Here is a 17,856-nt window from a genome sequence, read left to right on the forward strand (position 1 = left end):
AGCTCGCTCCCTCCAGTGACCTCCACCCCCCCAGCTGGTCCTTCGTTCAGAGGGGCTGGGCTGCTCCAGCCTCCCCTCCCTCTGGGCTGGGCCTGCAGCCCCACGGCCCCTCCCTTCCCTGGGCAGCTGGAGCCCAGAGCCTGCCCCGCATCTCTGTTCTCGCATCTCTGTTCTCTGTTCTAGAGAGAGAGACCCAGGACCGGCGGGTCCCAGCCTTGTGATTCGGCCCCTGCAGCTCCAGCCTTCCTGAGACCTCAAGGCAAGCCTGTCTGCTCAGAGAAAGAAGCTAAAAATGGGTGGGAGGCAAGGAGGTGGGCAGTAGACACGCCGCCGTGGCCTTGCCGTGGGACAGCCAGGCCTCCCGCCTCCCGACCCAGCACATCCCAGTCTCCGCTCAGCTCCCCACCTCGGGGCCATCAGACGGCACCCGCTGGTTTTAAAATACGTTTCAAAACGATTCAAGAATAAGTTAAAGTTTTGCAGGACTGTGTGGGGACTGTTTAGACCCCTTTACTGGGAACTCTCTCCTGTTCCCTTCCGCCCACCCTCGCGGGGGACCCGCGTCCAGGGTGGGGGAGCAGCGTGTGACTGGCCTCGGCCCCAGGGGGCGGCTTCGGGGACCCTGGCCTCACCTCGATCTTGTTCTCGATGTAGTCCCAGATCCCAAGCACCACGATGCGGAGGACAGTCTGAGGGAGACACAGGAGGGGTGGGTGACGGCCCTGCCCCACGGAGGTTCCGGACCTGGAGTCTTGTCCAGCACGGGAAGCCGTCCCCACCACCCAGTGCCCATGAGGGTGCCAGCCCCTCGCTCATGTCCTCAGGGCTCCCCGGCCCACAGCACAAGCTCCGAAGCCCCCTCTCCAGGGGCAGCTCAGGCACCGTCATGCCACCTGCCAAGGGACAAACGGGCAAGCTTCTCCCCTTTGGCCCAACCTCTGGGGGGGGGGCCTTCCCGTGAGTCCCTCCCCGTCTCCCCTCCTTCGTGCACAGTCACTGCAGCTTCTGCTGGAGACACACTTCCCAGTCAGCAGTGCCCACGCGACCACGTTCTATGTACAAGTTCCGGGCTGTGCCCGTCAGGGGTCAGGCTCTTCCCCCCTTTTCCTCTCCCCAAACACTAGGCTGTGGGTGCACAGCTGTGGTGCTGGGGCGTCTCCCATAGGGGCTGGGCAGCCGGGGGAGTGTGGGTCCCCCCAGCCCCCAGCGGTCCTCCCCAAAGAGGCAGAGGCCCCGCCTGCTCGGGCTGCTGGCTTTCTGGGGACAGCAGCTCAGCCTACGCTTTCCCCTCCGCCACCTGGTGAAGGGCTTTCTGTCCCTCTGGCCTCGGCTCCAGGTCACCTCTGTGAGGCGGCTCCACACCCAGGCTCAGTGCCTCCCCCTCAGCGTCTGGGAGTCCTGGGAACATCACCCCCTCCCCCAGCACCTACCCAGGCCCCGTCTCACCAGAGGGGCCCAGTCCCTGCGAGCAGGACACACACCCTCGAGGGAGCACGTGGTCCTCATGCACCAGCCCCTCTGCTCATGCAGGACGGGGTGCACGGGGGAGGTGGGGCTCCCCTGTTATTCTCTGTTATCCTGTTACCCCGTTACTGCTGCACCCCACCCTGTCTTCTACCAGGTCCAAGGTCAGGGTGCCCCCATTCTCCCAGCCCCCCATCCTCCCCACTTTGCCCCTGGAAGCCTGGGGGGAGTGGGTGGGGCTTGTCTGTTTCAGGGGCCCATCTGAGGCCGGGACGGAGGCAATAAATCCTGCAAAGACAATAAACCACAGCGGAGGGACCGCAGGAAGAACCTCAGAAACTGATCACACGTTTCTGTTGGCAGCAGACACAGGGCACATTCTCCAAGGTCTGCATGGAGCTGGTGGGCAGGGCACTCAGGGGCAGCAGCTGGGAGCCGCACTCCTTTGAGGCTGAGGCACCTCCAAGACATTGACCTCGGAGAGCTGCCGGGACCCCGAGGATCTGCCCCCAAGTCTGACCCTTGGCCCTGGGTTCACCTGTCCATTCCACAGGCTGCAGGAGAGTCATCTGTGATTCACTGATGCTGCCCACATACCCCACACCCACCCTACACCCAGGGTTCTGGACGCCAGAGAGACAGAAAAAGAGAAAGAGACAGAGAGAGACAGAGATAGGGAGAGAGAGAGAGACAGGGAGAGACAGGGAGAGAGAGAGACAGGAAGAGAGAGAGAGAGAGAGAGAGAGAGAGACAGAGAGAGAGGGAGACAGGGAGAGAGAGACAGAGAGGTGAGCGGACTTGCTAGGAGAACTGGATTTCCATACGTAACTCCCCAGGCCTTCAGACCGCCACGCTCACAGCAGGAAGCCAGTCTTCTCACTTTCCTGGGAGACCCTGCCTGCAGCCCCTCCTCAAACACAGCCTGGGAGCTGCCCGGAATGTGCGCAGGCAGAGGGAGGGCTGGGGTCCTGCTCCCACACGTCAGTGCCCCTGGGCCATCCGCTCCCACAGCCCCCCGCCAGGACGGAGAGGAGCCCAGGGCCCACCTCGGAGAAGAACGCGGAGAGGATGACCAGGCTGATCCAGTGGATGACGCCGGCGAACTGGAAGGCGCTGGAAACTGCAACAGACACAGGAACAGGCCGTGTCAGGAGCGAGGACGTGGATGCATCGGGAGGAGTCCAGCCGCCGCGAAGGCTCAGGTCTGGATGGAGTCAGGCGGTGTCTGAGGGGGTGGAGGGGTGGGCCGCCAGGCCATGCTTTCCTCTACACGCCCCCGCTACCCCTGGCCGCCTCTTGGGGTTCCAGCTCAGCCCTGCAGTCTCCAGGGGCTTCGGGGAACATGGGGCTTTCGGACCCGGGGTGGCCTGTCAGTCTGGATGAGCTGCCGGGACGGCCCACAATCAGCCCCAGAGCCACAGGTGAGTGGGGACTGAGGCCCCTCACTTTGACTTTTCACTCTGCAGGCGGAGGTGGTGGTGTCGGCCAGGCTGTTTCAGGGGAACAGGCTGCAAGGAGGACTGGAAGAGGGAGCCGGGGGCTGGGGGAGGCCAGCCCCCCATAAGTGGCAGAGCCTGTGGCTGGTCTGCCACGTTGCCCAGGGGCTCCAGCAGCCAGGGTGCCAGCGAGGAACAGCCGCCATGCCAGCTCCCACCCCTGCCACCCGCACCAGCTCCAGAGGCACCAGCTGCCAGGTCAGCCTCCAACCGTGCAGGGCACATTCACCAGGTGGTGGGCCCGAAGCAGGTGCCAGGCCCAGGGGGCTCCAATGGAGACTGGGGTGCAGGGTGCTCCCTGGGGGGCAGGCCAGGTGGGCTCTGATGGAGACGGGGGTGCAGGGTGCTCCCCGGGGGACAGGCGTAGGAGAGATGCTGGCAGGACAGCCGGGCAGTGGGGCCTAAGCGGGCACAGGATGCCGCTGGGAACCGGTGCTGCTTCCCTTCTGGGCCACAGCGGGGCCCGCACTCGGCTCAGGGTCACCACAGGGGCAGGTGGACCCCACAACCTCCCCCAGAGCTCTGAGGTTGGGGAACTCTGGGGTGGCAGACCCCGGGTCTGGAGTGGGGGTGGTGGGAAGAGGGCTGCGATCCTAGGCTCCAGGTGGGGGACTCGGGCTCCCCTGGCGTTGGGCCAACGTGACCCTTAAAAAGGAGCCCGGAGACGCCCGTCTTCCATCTCGGCCACAGGAAGACTCGTGGGAGGAGGGAGGCCCGGGCTCTGAGAGGACCTCCGCTGATTCCGAAAACAAACCCTCTCCCCGCTGTTTCTCCAATGAATTCCTGGGCCTTTTTACGGCTGCTTCAGAAGAGCTCTAAGTCTGTGTTTTATGGGATTTAAGATGCCTTTTATGAGCTGCTTTGGATCTCCCACCAAAGCCAATCTCCTGGAGATTTCATTTTAAGCCACATTCCAGGGTCGGCCAGGCCCTCAGCCCCACTCGGTGCCTGTCAGCCCACCCCAGGGAGAGAGACTCGCTGTGGGCAGACCTCGTAAAAAGCAGACGGGTGGGCGCGCAGGGGGAGAGGGGGGGAGCCCACCGCGTGGTGTAACTGAAGACAGGGCGAGTGTACGCCGTGCTGGCCACCTTGCGCCTGAAGATTCTCTGACTGGAACCCAGGGAGCTGACGGGACCCCCTCCCTGTCGGGGCGGCTGTGGGCCTGGGAAGGAGCCCTGAACCCGAGGCTCTAGGGCAGGGCCTGGAGGCGCCTCAGAAACAAGTCCCAGCTCTGGGGTGACTGGTCTGCGGTCCTGGGTGTGGCCAAAGGCAGGAAAGGAATCCCTGGGGGGGAATAATCTCATCTGTTGTCTGTGGCCTTGAACGACCCACCTTCTGACCTGGGGACTGTGGGCACCAGGAGACTCAGCCCCCTCCCCAGGGCACCTACTTGGGCCCCCTGCTCTGGCAGCCCTGCAGCCAGGATGTCCAGCAGACACGCTGTGGGCCTCCACGCACCCGGAACCGGGACCAACAGCTGGGACGACGGTGGGAGGCCCGCTGGCTCTGCCCGTAACTGGCCTGGGGCCTGAAGTCCCCGCTGGAGGACTTCTCGCTTGGGGCTGATTTTCCGGATCTTCACTCCGTCTGTAAACGGGGTGCCTTCAGGCTCGCCCCTCTCACGGGTCACTTACGTGGGCAACACAAGGAAGCGCACGTCCCTGTGGCGGCTGCTGTCAGTTACAAGGGGAGATGCCTCCACACGTGGGAACTCTCTTCAAGCTACAAAAGTTCCCACCCAGAAAACTCCCAATGGGAATAAAAGAAAGTGCATGCAGGGGTCCCCACCATGTTCTGATCGGTTTCGGGTGGTGGAATGCTGGGAGGATACGGGAGCGGCCACACAGGGCGATTGCGGGGTCGCTGCTGGGGGACCCCTGGTGGGTGCACAGGGAACATGACATCATAGTATTGGCACAGGACCCCTCTTGCTACTCACACTGGAGGAGCTTTATATCTATTAGCAGTTCCAGGGTCAGGAGAATCACCACCAATATTACACAGGCTACCAGGACACTGTTGAGACTGGCACTGAGCAAAAATACCTGCCACACGGCTGCTCTCTTCCCGCAGCACGGCCTCAGCCAGGTGGACCTGCGGGGACAAGAGTGGGAGGAGGCGCTGAGAGGGGGGACCCCGAAGGCCCTGCTCTCAACCCCCCACGTCCCTCTTCCCGCGGAAACACAATCTCAGTCAGGAGGCTGCGGAGCAGAATTACGAAGAGGGGTCTCTTCGGGCATCTGATCCACTCCCGTCAGAAACCCAAGATGCGGGGCAAAGGGGGTGCCTGTAAGGGGCCTGGAACGCGGAGGTCAGAGGCCCGGAAGGAGGCAGGGAGCCCTGCCTGCAGCTCCCGTCGTAAAGCTCCTCAGCCCCAGTCATGGAGGCTCAATGAGGGTGTCGCTGGTCTAAAGCACCGTGCAGCGGCATGAGCTGAGGAGGACGACGATGGTGATGCTGATAAAAGGTCTCGGCCACACACTGGGCCACCCCTTCCTTCCTGTCCAAAGGGAGCAGACAGCCCGTGCCCAGCCCCCGAGATCCCAAGGGCGTCCCCGGACGGGGCTCCTGGAGGAGGTTTCCTCCTCAGTCCGCCCAGCAGAGCCTGCGGAGCCCCCAGCTGTGGCACAAAGCTCACGGCTCAAGTACCGGCAGGAAATGGGCTCAGCCAGTCTTTCCAGATCTTCCTACATCTCGGAATGAAAGGCGCGGTCCCGGGCTCTGGGGGACGCAGACTGGGGTTCAAGCCCCAGCGCAGGACACTGGTCCCAGGAAGGCGGCACTAACCTGGGGACAGAGGGGGAGAGGCCACCAGGGGACGGGTCAGGCGTGTCTGTCCAGGGGCAGGAAGGACGAGGTATGAAGCCTCCACCTCCAGCTCAGAGGGGCAGCCCTGCCCACCTGGACAGAGGCCCAGGGAAGCCAGGTGCCCGCCCACGGGTGCTATCAGCTGAGCTGCTTTTGTGCACGAAAGACCGTGAACTGTGAGAAGTTGGCTGTCACTGCTCAGCTGACCTGCTCTGCTGATCCATCCGTGTCTCACCTACTCCCCCTCCTTCTCATCCCACAAGGTGACATTCCTGCCCCTTCCTGGGGCCTATTTTAATCCTTCACACCTCTCTCACCCAGGCCCCAGCTCAGCACTTCCCTGGCTTCCTGTCAACTCCTCCCATGGCCACAGGCACTGCAGGTCTCAAAGGCGACCCAGCTCCAACTCCACACCCTCTCACCCCAGTCTGATGGTCCGTGGCCCCTAAAACTGACGCAGATTCGCTGCCACCTGAAGTGTGAGCCAAGCACCGCTGCAGTTATCAGTAAAAGGGCACTGTGAGGTCGCTTTCCAGGACGGCAGCGCGTTGAGCAGCCAGGCTGTTTGGATGCTGAGGCCTCCTCGGCTGCAGCAGCTTGGAGAGCAGGACCGACCGCGGGCACCGAGGCTCCAGCACAGAGCCGAGCGGAAGGAGCAGACGTCTGGCTGACCGGGTGTTTGGAAATTGCAAACTGCTAACAAAATGTCCTCTGAGATTCAGGAGAGTCCGACATTCCGAGGAAACGGTGTTTTAGCAGAAAAGCAGATGTGTCCCGTTTCCCAATATCCAAGTGGTTAAACAGCGACTCAAGGAGCTCAGTGGCCCAAAGGGAAATCGCACTGACTGCAATTTTTTCTTAATCCTCACGCGAGGATTTGTTCTTATTTTTGCTTTTTCCTTTTTAGAGAGAGAGGAAGGGAGAAAGAGAAACATCAATGTGCATTGGTGTACGGGACGATGCTCCAACCAATGGAGCCACCGGCCAGGCTGACTTCAATCCTTTTGCTGTTGTTGATGTCCGAGAGGAAGGGAGAGGGAGAGATGGAAACATCCGTGATGAGAGAGAACGATGGGTCGGCTGCCTCCCGCACGTCCACACGGGACGCAGCCCACAACCTGGGCCTGTGCTGACTTCATTCCTGAAGATACGTTCTCCCACCGCTTCAGCACCAGCCCATCCAACCCCGGAGCCCGGTGCCCAGGTGGTGCTGCCCCGGAGCGGCCACCAGAGGGCAGGCGTGTCCCAGTCTCTATCTCCTGTAGCAGGAGGGCAGCGCCAGGAGGCCACTGGGGCTGCCAAGGCCGAAATACGGAGGAGCAGATGGCATGTCCGGCAGGTGGGCCGTGTTCCATGTGCGGTTCCCCCAGTCACTTCTGAGGCTGCAGAGAAATCCTGGGGGGAGGGGCCGCGGGCCGTGACTGCCTCTGTGTTATATGCTTAGGAGTCTCGGTAAAAGCTTGAAAGAATGGCTCTAGAATATTAAAATGAACGTTGGCAAACGTCTGAAGGCTCCTTCGTGTGAGGCAAGGCCACGGGAGTGGCCCTGAAGAGGTGGCTCCAGGTCACTGCTCTGTCAGGCAGCGTCCCACACCCGGTGCTGAACGAGCCCTTTCTGGACGGCAGGGCTGCGCTGGCTCCAGTGGGGCCTGGGCTCCCGCACAGCAGAGCTGCGTGATCCGGCTCGGTGGCTGCCAGGCCATCCAAGGGGAAGGGTGAGCGATGGGGGGAGCAGTAACTGGGGGGACTATGGAGACCCTCAAGTCGTCCCAGCAAGTGCTCACAGGCAGTGCAGCCATGGGTCCCCAGGGGGCCACAGCAAAGCCCACTGCCCTGTAGGCAGCCAGGCCAGACAGCCCTGTCAGCCCTGCACTGAGATGCTCGCCCCTCAGGTCCCCAAAGGAACGAGGGAGGGGTCCCAGGGAGTCGGAGCTGTCTGGCCGCAGGCATGGAATGAGGTCCAGAGCACCGCTGGCCTCCTGCCTGGCGCTGACCATGGCGGCACTGCCGGGCCAGAGGCTAGGACCCTTCTGGTTGCAAAGCTCTCCCACAGGGACGGAAACTACAGCCCTGCACCCGCCCCCCAAAATGCACACCATCACAGCGCTGTGCCCAACGCCCCAAGGAGTGTGTGGGCGCCTGGCCTCACCGATGGGTCAGCTGAGCACACCTGGACCCAAGTGCAAACCTGGGACGGAGTCAAGACCCCACGTCCCCAAATGCTCCGCTTCTGATGCTGACGGGCCTGGACGCACAGGCTCGGTGGAGTCTCCGCTGTGAGCAGAACATCCCGAGGCCCCGCTTACTGTCCGTTGCTGTGTTTATGCCACAGGATTAGAGCTGCCCGAGGAAGCCATGGCGCTGACTGGAATCCAGCGTCTGCCCCTGACCTGGGCCTCACTTGGGACGGGCCAGGAGCTGCCCCGAGCACTTCACAAACGTCACCTCATCGAGCTGTTTGAAAAGACAGTTCCTTCAACTCCTTCCTGTTGACAAACACCCTGGGGAACAGCTTGACTTTCCCATCTGTTCCCCATCTTTCCCATCTGGTGGCAACTGGTGTCTCCAAACAGCAGCCCCGTGACTGAGGCCTCTGAGCACAACCCTGGAGCCTGTTTCCTAACCTCGCACTGGGAGCAGCATCACCCACCTTTGCAGCTGTTGTTCTAGAATATTACAAACAACGTATGTGAACCAGAGCACGGTGCTTACTAAGCAACTAGCACATACACCTCCTGTGAGGATGGGGGTACCGGGCCTCAGAAAAGGGTGAATTACCTACATATGGGAGGTGTCGACAGTCACTCCAGCCGCATACGGTCAGTTACTACTAAGTGCCCACTAGACGCCCCGCTGTGTTGGGTGCTGAGCGCCTTCCCTCACGGAGCCTGCGGCCTTGCGAGTGGGTTCTGACTGTGCAATGGGCCCCGGTCCCAGCCCAACTCGTGAAAAGCACAGAAATAAAGGGGAAGCAGGAGAGGGAATGAGCTCACACGTAGGACTTCTCCGAACAGACAAGTATCCACCTGTGAGAACCAGCGGCCCAGCGCCCACAGGGCCCCTGCGCTGAGTGTCTGCCTGGGGTGGGCTTCTCTCGCACTCTCCTGGGGAGAGCCTGACCACAGCAGAAGCCCTGTCCCTGTGCCCATGTCCAGGAGGAAGGCCCAGCAGCACACACGGGCCCAGGAATTCGGCACACGTGCCTAACAGGGACCCACCAGCTGGAGGTGAGAGGTGACTCTCACAGCCCTTGGGGGAACTGGAGAAACAAAGTTTCCATAGGAGCAGCTTCTTGGTTCTGCAATCAGAGCTATAGGTCAGCCCTGCACCGGGGGAGGAGGGAGGGAGGGGGGAGGAAGCAAAGCCGGTGCTGCTGGGTCACGGAGTCTGACATTCGCTTGTCCCAGAATCCAGGCTTCTTGCACCCTCAGAAATGACGAGCTCAGGCCAGGAGGTAGGAGCTGCCACCCCACTCGGGGGCGAGCCCCCAAACCCCTTCTGGGGGTGCAATGGCCGACACGCACCGTGTGGGGGTTCAGGGCATTGCCCACACAGCTCTGAAAAGCTGCCTCGGGTTCAAGCCTGACCCAGGAGGTAACGGTGCTGCTGGATCAAGTTGGCCATGAGGCCGCCTCCCACCTCTGAGTCCTCAGTGTTGGGAACTGGTCCCGCCTGAGGCTCCCTGTGCCTGGCAGGGCTGCCTGGAGGAGGGGGTGGGTGGCTGGGGAGGGAGCCAGTGGCTAGTTCCCAGGCAAACGCGCTTCTCTGCCCAGCTCTCTGTTCTCAGCTGTAGTTCGGCAAATCCGGGGTTGGCCACGCTCCCCCCTCCTGTTTAGCCAAAGTCCAGATCCAAGGTGCCTCCGAAGATGACTGGGGGCTCTAGAACCCCGTAAATTCAGCTCACTTTCCTTGGGGGACCTGACCGTAAGTTTAAATTGCTCTCCCTCCCTCCTCCAGGCAGCGCTCAGAGGGGCTCTGCTGCCACCCAGTGGTGGCCCGGGTGTACACCCCATCCTGGGAGAAGTGGGGACACGGGGTTTATTGTGCTGAAAAATAATGTATCTGTGAATTTACTGCCTTCTTAGTCAGTGAGAAATCTTTGCAGTTCTTGGACTCTGAGAAAGAGGCTAACCTGTGCTTATCAGAAAGGAACTTGTGCTCTGAATTGAATCTTTATTTCCTCTGTGTGGCGTCAAGAACCCCCTGGAAGCCTGCGCCTCCTAAAAACACACAGGGTGGAGGTCCCAGGGTCAGCCCAGAGCCCAGGGCACCGGGTGCCAGAGGAAGGGCTGTGCTTTTACAGATGGGTCCGGGGACATCGAGAGAACGGACTAATAAAGCTCATTTTTAACTTCTTTCTCCTGTGGGGGAAAATGACGCAAAGATTTCACGAGGCAGGAACGTCCAGGCTTAACACTGCAAAAGGTCATGGCAGGGACGAACCTGCCTTTTAATCCTGAACCACAAAAGGCTTTTCCTTCTCCTAAAAAGATGCTAAAACTGTACCGAGTCCCGAGGCAAAGTGATTTCTCTCTTTAGGATGACTGTGGAGGGTGTGGAGTTAGCTCAGAGGCGGGCCCGCCAGGACCAAGGCCTTGAGTTCTGTCCCAGAGCCGGGTCCCCCGTGGCTCTCCCTGGACTCCACGCAGGTCTGGGGCCAGCCCCCGACTTCCCCAAAGGAACTGGCTTCCCCTCTTCTAATCCTCATCGTAACATGGCCTCCCCCACCCACTCATTCATGCAAGTCCTTCCTTCCCTCACAAACACCCCGTCCCGGGCTCGCAGGAGCTGACCCCTGTCCTCGGGAGCCCCTGGCCGGTGCTGGGACAGACCCACCTGAGAGCCCAGATGCAGCCCAGGGGTGGGGGGAGGCGGGGAGGCAGGGAGGCGGGGAGGGGACGCTGGTCCTCAAGCAAGACAACAGGGGAAGCCAAGGGCTTCGGGGCTCCAGCTCGGAGGCTCCTCCACGCCCCCTTTGCCGGCAGCTCTGCAGTCACGTGAGTCTTTGCTTACGAAGATGTGCTATCCTGGGCCTGACTCTGCAGCCTGACGCCTCATGCCGCCCCTGTGCCCCGTCGTCTCCTCTGACTGACGCTCCGGCAGAATGCCCCGCCTCACCCCAGGGACAGCAGCCCTTGTCTAGCGGCCTCCCTCCAGCTTCCCGTGTGGGGCCTCACGGTGAGACCTCTGAGAACCCTAAACTGTAAATGATGTCAAAGGCCGATTATCTTTCACTCCTGACTTATGCATTTTGACACAGACCTCCCCCCCACTACTCGCCATGAACCTCTGGGGCTCGCTGCCCCCGACCTGGCTGTCCTCCTCTCTCCCGCCGTGCGGCTCCCGGCAGAGACGCGGCCTCTCTGGCCTTTCCCGCGGGCGGCCTCTCGTCTAGCCCAGACCCGCACGCCGACCAGGCGGAGAGAAGGTGCAGCTTTGTTTGCACCAGGAGGTAGGTTCCCGCAAACCCAGTGTCCCTCCTCCCAGGTGGGTGGCGGGTCCCTGAGGAGAGCCCTGTGCCCCCATTTCCCCCGATGAATGGGGTGATGTCCAACGCCAAAGAACGAGGACCAGAGCCTGGTTACGGGAAAGCACAAAGCCAGGCCGAGACGGGGCACAAGTCAAACTGCATCGAGTGCACGAGTCAGGTCGACTGAGCTCCTGCCAAAACGGCTGAGAAGGCAGGCGCGTTCCAGGCCTTTCCCGATTAGAACGAGACTCCAAAGGCAGACGGGAGATCTACTCTGGATGGAGACTGGACGGACACATGGCTCGCTCAGAGGGCAACCAGGGGTCCTACACCACCAGGCTGATGGCGGCAGGAGAGGCCTTCCCACGGGTGGACGAGGCTGAAGCTAGACGGCAGGGACTGAGGGGCAAAGGGGAGGGGCTGGGGGACATGGCACGTGTCCGTGAGGCTGTGGAGTTTAGCTGCAGAGGAAGAGCAAGGTGGTGGCAGCTACCTGGACCAGGACGGGTACAGGGAGACCGTGGGAGGCCCGGCCATGAAGGAGACGGTGCCACTGCCCTGATGAGAGCTCGTGGAGGTGGGAGGAGGGGAGGAGCGCCCTGAAAGGGGCCTGTGTCTACCTCAGAGGAGAGGAGGTCGTCTGTGGGGGACAACGGGGCTCAGGACAGTGGAGCGGACCTGAAACAGACCCTTGGACCAGGAGGGACCGTGAACCAGGACCGCCGAGGACTGAGAAGCAGGTGAGACTGCAGACCCAAGTCTGGGAGGTGCTGTTCTGGACTGAATGTCTGTACCCCCCCCCCTCCCCCCGCCGAATATTCCCATGCTGAAGCCCGACACCTGGATGTGATGGCGTTGGAGGCGGGGCCCTGGGAGGCAAGTAGGTTCAGATGAGCTCAGAGCGGGCCCGGGCTGGGACGAGTGCCCTGGTAAGAAGAGGAAGACGCGGCTGGGAGTCACTCTGTCCCCCGTGTGCAGCCACGGACAGAGCCCTCACCATACGCCCGTCAGCACCTTGCTCTCACGTCCCATCTCCAGAGTTGGGAGAAAACAAGTTTCTGTTGTTTAAGCCACTGGGTCTGTGGTCTTTGTTACGGCAGCTGGAGCCCCATGGCTGTCTCTCTTTTCCTCCCCGGGCCCCGCAGCCTGGCCCGGCGCCAGAGGCACAGTCCACAGTCAAGGAGCCTGACCAGGTGGTGCCCCCCTGCCCCCACCAGTGCCTGCCCATCACGGGTTTGGGTGGACACAAGGGGGCAGGCACTGGACAGTGTGGCCAGCAGTGGCATCCCACACTCAGTGCATGTTAACCACGGTCTCAACATGAGGCGCTGGAAAGGGACGGTGACAAGGGAAGCCGTGGCGTGGCGTGGCCTGCACCAGGGGCCAGGGGTGGGGCTCTGCATGTCTCTGTCACGGTGTGACCTTGGGCAAGTTCCTCCCACACCGGGACTCTGCTGTCCTAGCAGAATATTGAGACCAGACACTTCGGAGCTGTGCTCCAGCTCCAACGTTCTGAGGTTCTGGGAAACTTTAAAACTGAAGGGAAGTGAATGGTGGGGCGCAGGGTCCCTGAAGTGCCTCGTTTCCTGCGGGAAAGATCCAGCAGGAAGAGGGGTGTCTGACAAGAATTCCACTGAAGCTTTGCAGAGACCAAGCAGAACTGCGCGCCCTGTGCTCTGCATCAGACAGGCAGGTGGGGATGTGGGGACGCCCTGGGAGATGCAGCAGAGCCCAGAAGCCTCCGCATGCGGAGAGGCACTCCCCCAGGCCGCGCAGCGAGCTTCTGCTTCGCTTCCCCTTCCCTGGCTTCCCTCCTGCGCCTGCTCTTCCTTCCTCCGGGAAGCTCTCAGGCTGCCAAGTGAGCCCCGCAGAGCCCGCAGCGAGACAAATCCCTTCACCCACTGATTCTGTGTGGCAGCCGTGAGCAGAACGAGGATGATGAGCAGGTACAGAGTCACCAGGGGAAAGCCAGGTGCCCAGCCGTGGACAATCAATTGTAGGGACTCTTCCCCCCAAGCACAGCCTGGCCGGGTGGTGTGGGCCCCTGACCTTCCCTCCCGAGAGAGAACATCTGCGCCTCAAGTTGTATTTCAGCTCCTGGCCCAGACAGAGAAACACAAGACCAGCCACCGCCTTGGTCAGGGCCCGCTGTACCGAATCCTGACCCCTGCCCTGGTGCCAGCCAGTCAGTGGAGACCACCACCCTGAGAGGACACACCTGGGAAACTGCAGAATATTCTATTGAGATCTTTCCCTGGGGCCCCCACCATCTCCACCCTTAAAGCCCTCAGGACGGGGGCCCAGGGCACTCTCCCGCCTGCCCATGCCTTTCCCTTCCCCTCTCCCTCCCCGCCCCAGGCACGTGACCATGAGCTCCCTCACTCCCAAGCTCCAACGGCCCTTCCTTTACCTCTATAACTGGTTCCTAAGCCCATTTCTCCCAGGAATTGCTTCTAGAACTGGGAGATCTACCAAGTAAATGTTCTCTTTACAGGTGGGGCCTGCCTCTGAATGCTTTCCCAGCCAGAACCCAGTACCAAGGTTGCTGAACCCAGGTTTGGTCTGACCACCGGTGAGGTCAGACACCTGGTGCCGTTCCGCTGCCCACAGCACTGCCACCGCCAGGAGCAGCTTTCCTGGCACACCTGGACGCTCAGGTCAAACCTAGAGCCTCTGCCCTGTGGGCCCCTCATCTGTACTCTCCTGATGGAAGAGCCTCTGCAGAGGCCCAGTTCAGAAGCAAATGCAGTGATGCTAAGGCTGGGCCTCTGCCTCCTCCCGACCCGACGCCCACAGGCTGCAGGCCCCACAGGCTGCAGGCATGGGCCTTGCCCAACCAGCATCCTTCAAGGCCTTCCTGTTGGGAGATACTTGGACCCTAAAGGCTTGAGGCTGCACTGCCGCTTGTGACCACCAGAGGGCAGCACCCCCTCGCTCTCACACCTGCCTGGCCCTTTTCCTGCTGAATCTATGCACAGCACTCAGAGCAAATTGTATTTTCAGAGAAAGCCACTGGGTGGCGTTTTCATAAAAGGTTTCACAACTGTTGGGCAATTTCTCTCGGGAAAACATTTTGTTGGGCAATTTCTCTCGGGAAAACATTTTTTTTTTTGTTTGGAAAACAAAAGAGGGGACCCAAGCTGTAAAAATGTAACTCTAACCAATACTTTTCACTAGCTCCTAAGACAGCCCAGCAACCTTCATTTTAGATTCAAAGCAGAGTTGGCTGGCCAAGGGCATGCAGCCCAAGTCCACTCCTTAGGGGCTCGGTGACCTTGGGCGGCCCTGCTCCCTGCGGGTCCTGGTCCCCAGAGCGCGGTTGGGTGGGTCCTTAGGGAGAATGTCAATCCTTAAACTTCACCCAGTGGCTTTCTCTGACGTCCGAGCCAAAGCGACGTGAGACGCTGGTCTAGCAACGGCAGGTATTTCTAAGCCCAGAGCCTTTTTCCCCGGGGAAAGGGCCTGCGTGGTCCCCCCACTCAGCACCTCGGCCCTCTGCGTGCCCCAGCACCTACCCTTCTCTTTGGTAATCTTCGTCCAGGTTTGACAGGAGCTGCGAGCCCGCCGCGGAGAGGTCGACGGGGGCCAGGGGCAAGTCCCGATACGCAAAGCTCGCCAGCTGCCCCGCAGCGACGCTCTTGGTCTCCTCGTCCCCCTGCTGGGAGATGATCTCCACCTCGGAAAGTCCTCCTCGGGCGGCAGGCCTGGGGGCGACAGGCAGTCCCCTCCGTGCAGGCCCTCGCCCACCGCGGAGGAGAGGCCGCGGAGGAGGGGCCCCGGAGGACGACGGGCCTGCACTGGGGAGCTCTGGCGCTCAGGGCTCTTCCCACCGTGAACTAACCAGCAGCGCTCAGCGGCAGCTACCCAGGAAGCTTAGAGCCGAACCCGCCTGCTTCTCTTCTGCTCGAATCGTCCGGGTAACCGAGGGAACAGTGGGGTTTCCATTTGAACACCACAGGGAGCTGCCCGAACCGCCCGGGTTCACCAGGCAGCTGCCAGGCCCGACTCCTGTTGGTGGGTCTGTTTCATTGCGTTTGCTCCGTCAGCACAGGCAGCCTCGCTCCTCACCGCGAGGCATTTACAAAATGACCCCAGGTCCTCAGACCGCACAGCCACAGGCGGCCAGTGGACGTTTATGGGGGACCCAGCTCTTCCAGATGTTTTCAAAAAAGGAGGTTCTGGGTTGAGTCTGTTCTTCTCTGCGGGTCCCAAGAAAACTATGGATTATGAACTAAACAAACAGAGCTTTCTGACCAGTGGGGTATTCCTGGGGGACTGAGTTTCTGAGATTAATAATATTTGGCTCTGCTTGGCCGGCGTGGCTCAATGGTTGAGCGTTGACCTATGAACCAGGAGGTCAAGGTTCAATTCCCGGTCAGGGCACATGCCCAGGGTGGGGGCTCGATCCCTGGTGCGGGGCGTGCAGGAGGCAGCCAATCAATGATTCTCTCTCATCGTGATGTTTCTCTCTCTCTCTTCCTCTCTGAAAGCAATAAAAATAAACAATAACGCCAGGCAGTGCAGCTGGCCACCTGGAGTCTCCGTCCCCAAAGGGCTGGAAGGAGCCACGGCGCCCGCAGCTGACTGCGTGCCAGCTCCGTGCCAGGAGCAGCCCCGTGCGACTTACTGTGGGCTGGACTTACTGTGGGTTGGACTTACTGTGGGCTGGACTTACTGTGGGCTGGACTTACTATGGGCTGGACTTACTGTGGGTTGGACTTACTGTGGGCTGGACTTACTGTGGGCTGCTCATGTTGAGGCGCAGCCAGAGCCACGGTTTCCTTGGGGTCTAGTGGGGCTCGGCCGCCTGGAAGCCTGTGGTCAGCATGTCCCAGCGTGAGTCCTCCCAGGCCCACACGTACGGCACCTGAAAACAGACAATTGCAGAGGAATTATTACACTCGGGCCATCTAAAAATGGAAGTCCCTCACCATAATGCTGGACAGACCCTAGATTATCTTCTGGGGGACAACAGGCAGGACTTCTCTCTTCCTGCAATGAAGAAACAGGCGCGAGTGACAGCGACCTTCCTGTCACACACAGAGGGCAGACGAGCCAGCATGGACCCAGGCTCTCCGACGTTTAATCCACAGCTCTTCCCACCAGCAGTGCCTCAGGAAACCGGGTAATTTTATGTTTCAGCCGCAGGAATCTCAATGATAAGGCTTGTCTCCAAAATCTCAAGTGTCCCCCGTTTCTGTCTCCCATTCCTGTTTCCACTTGGTGACGCTGCCTCTCCTCTCCTCCCGGCCTCCTCTCCTCCTCTGGGGTCTCAGTGAGGAAAGGTCGGAGCCCCTCCCTCTGTTCCCAGAGGTCAGCTCTGCCTGCTCTCACACTGTATGTAAGTGGAGTCACACCACGTGGCTTATTTGTGTCTGGACTCTTTGAGATTCATCAGGCGTCCGCATTGATCAGCACTTTGCTCCTTACTAGTATGTGGCTGAGTAGCACCCGATTCTATGGAAATCCCACAATTTATATGTTCATTCACCTGCTCATGGGAACTTGAATTGCTTCCAGCTTTGGCTCTTATGGAAAAGCTGTCATGAACATTTTTGTGTAAGTCTTCTATATACACTCGGGCCCGGTGCACGAGATTCGTGCGGGGGGCGGGAAGTCCCCTCAGCCCAACGTGCACCCTCTCACGTTCCGGGACCCCGGCCGCTCGGGCTTAGGCGCCGGCCTACAGGCTCAGGGTGGCCTGGCTCCCGAGGACGCCTGTCCCGGGAACACAGGCCTTTTGGTGCTGGCGCGCGCAAGCAGCCACGGGGCCAGAACTTCCCCAGCATCACCATGGCGACGCGGGGGAAGTACCTGCCCCGCCCCAGCTGCCCGGTCCTGTGTATGCAAATTAACCCGCCATCTTTGTCAGGTTAATTTGCATATCCACTCTGATTGGCTGGTGAGTGTAGCGGAGGGATGGTGAGCGTAGCGGAGGGATGGTTAATTTACATCCACATCCTTTTATTATATAGGAATATATATACATATACATACATTTTTTTTTTCCCAATTTCAGGTAAGTAACTGGGAGTGGAATTGCCAGTTTACGGGACAGGTGTATGTTTAACCTTGTAAGAAAGTGCCCAACAGTTTTTCAGAGGGAGCTCCAGTTGTTAAGTCTTTTTAAAAATGCAAGCCCACCTCTGGCTCCTTCCAGACACGCTCGATTCCACAGGAAGCGGAAGCCTCCAGGACCTGTGTGCCGCTGTCAGCCCGTCCACACGCCCCCCCACCCCAGTCACACCTGCCTCGCTCACGGCACTGGTTCTTTCACAGCTTCGCAGAAGCCCTTCCCCTCCCTCGGCCTGAATCCCATTTCCTTCCTCATCTGCATAGCGAGTGCCTGCTCCTCTTTCTGGAGGTGTTGGCTGATGACTTCACACCTGCACCCACCCCTGTGAGCTAACACTGGATCTGCACCCTCTTCGCACACGGGTTAACTCCATTGTCCTGCTCTGCTCCACGCAGGAGACACACACAGTTTACTTCTCTCTACCTGAGCGGCTCCTGCCAGACACTCCCTCCCGCCCCTCCTCCCACCAGACAGATGAGACTGGGCCATGCACAGAACTACGAGCGAAACCGTCACAGTCCCTGCCAGAGCTTAGGGCAGAG

At 60.4% G+C, this 17,856-nt stretch overlaps 1 protein-coding gene across 1 annotated transcript in view; it reads right to left on the bottom strand.

The window, feature by feature from the left end:
• Positions 1-16,092, bottom strand: part of TMEM266 (transmembrane protein 266) — a 28,403-nt gene extending 12,311 nt beyond the window's left edge. The window contains exons 1-5 of the mRNA XM_014546251.1: positions 15,978-16,092; positions 14,754-14,942; positions 4,900-5,054; positions 2,511-2,584; positions 633-689 (exon numbers count right to left, since the gene is read on the bottom strand). Coding sequence (XP_014401737.1) covers positions 633-689; positions 2,511-2,584; positions 4,900-5,054; positions 14,754-14,942; positions 15,978-15,991 — 489 coding nt within the window. The 5' untranslated portion in view covers positions 15,992-16,092. The remainder of the gene's footprint in view (positions 1-632; positions 690-2,510; positions 2,585-4,899; positions 5,055-14,753; positions 14,943-15,977) is intronic.
• Positions 16,093-17,856: the final 1,764 nt, after the last annotated feature.

The sequence above is a fragment of the Myotis brandtii genome, unplaced genomic scaffold, assembly GCF_000412655.1.
Source record: "Myotis brandtii unplaced genomic scaffold, ASM41265v1 scaffold439, whole genome shotgun sequence".
Taxonomy (NCBI): domain Eukaryota; kingdom Metazoa; phylum Chordata; class Mammalia; order Chiroptera; family Vespertilionidae; genus Myotis; species Myotis brandtii.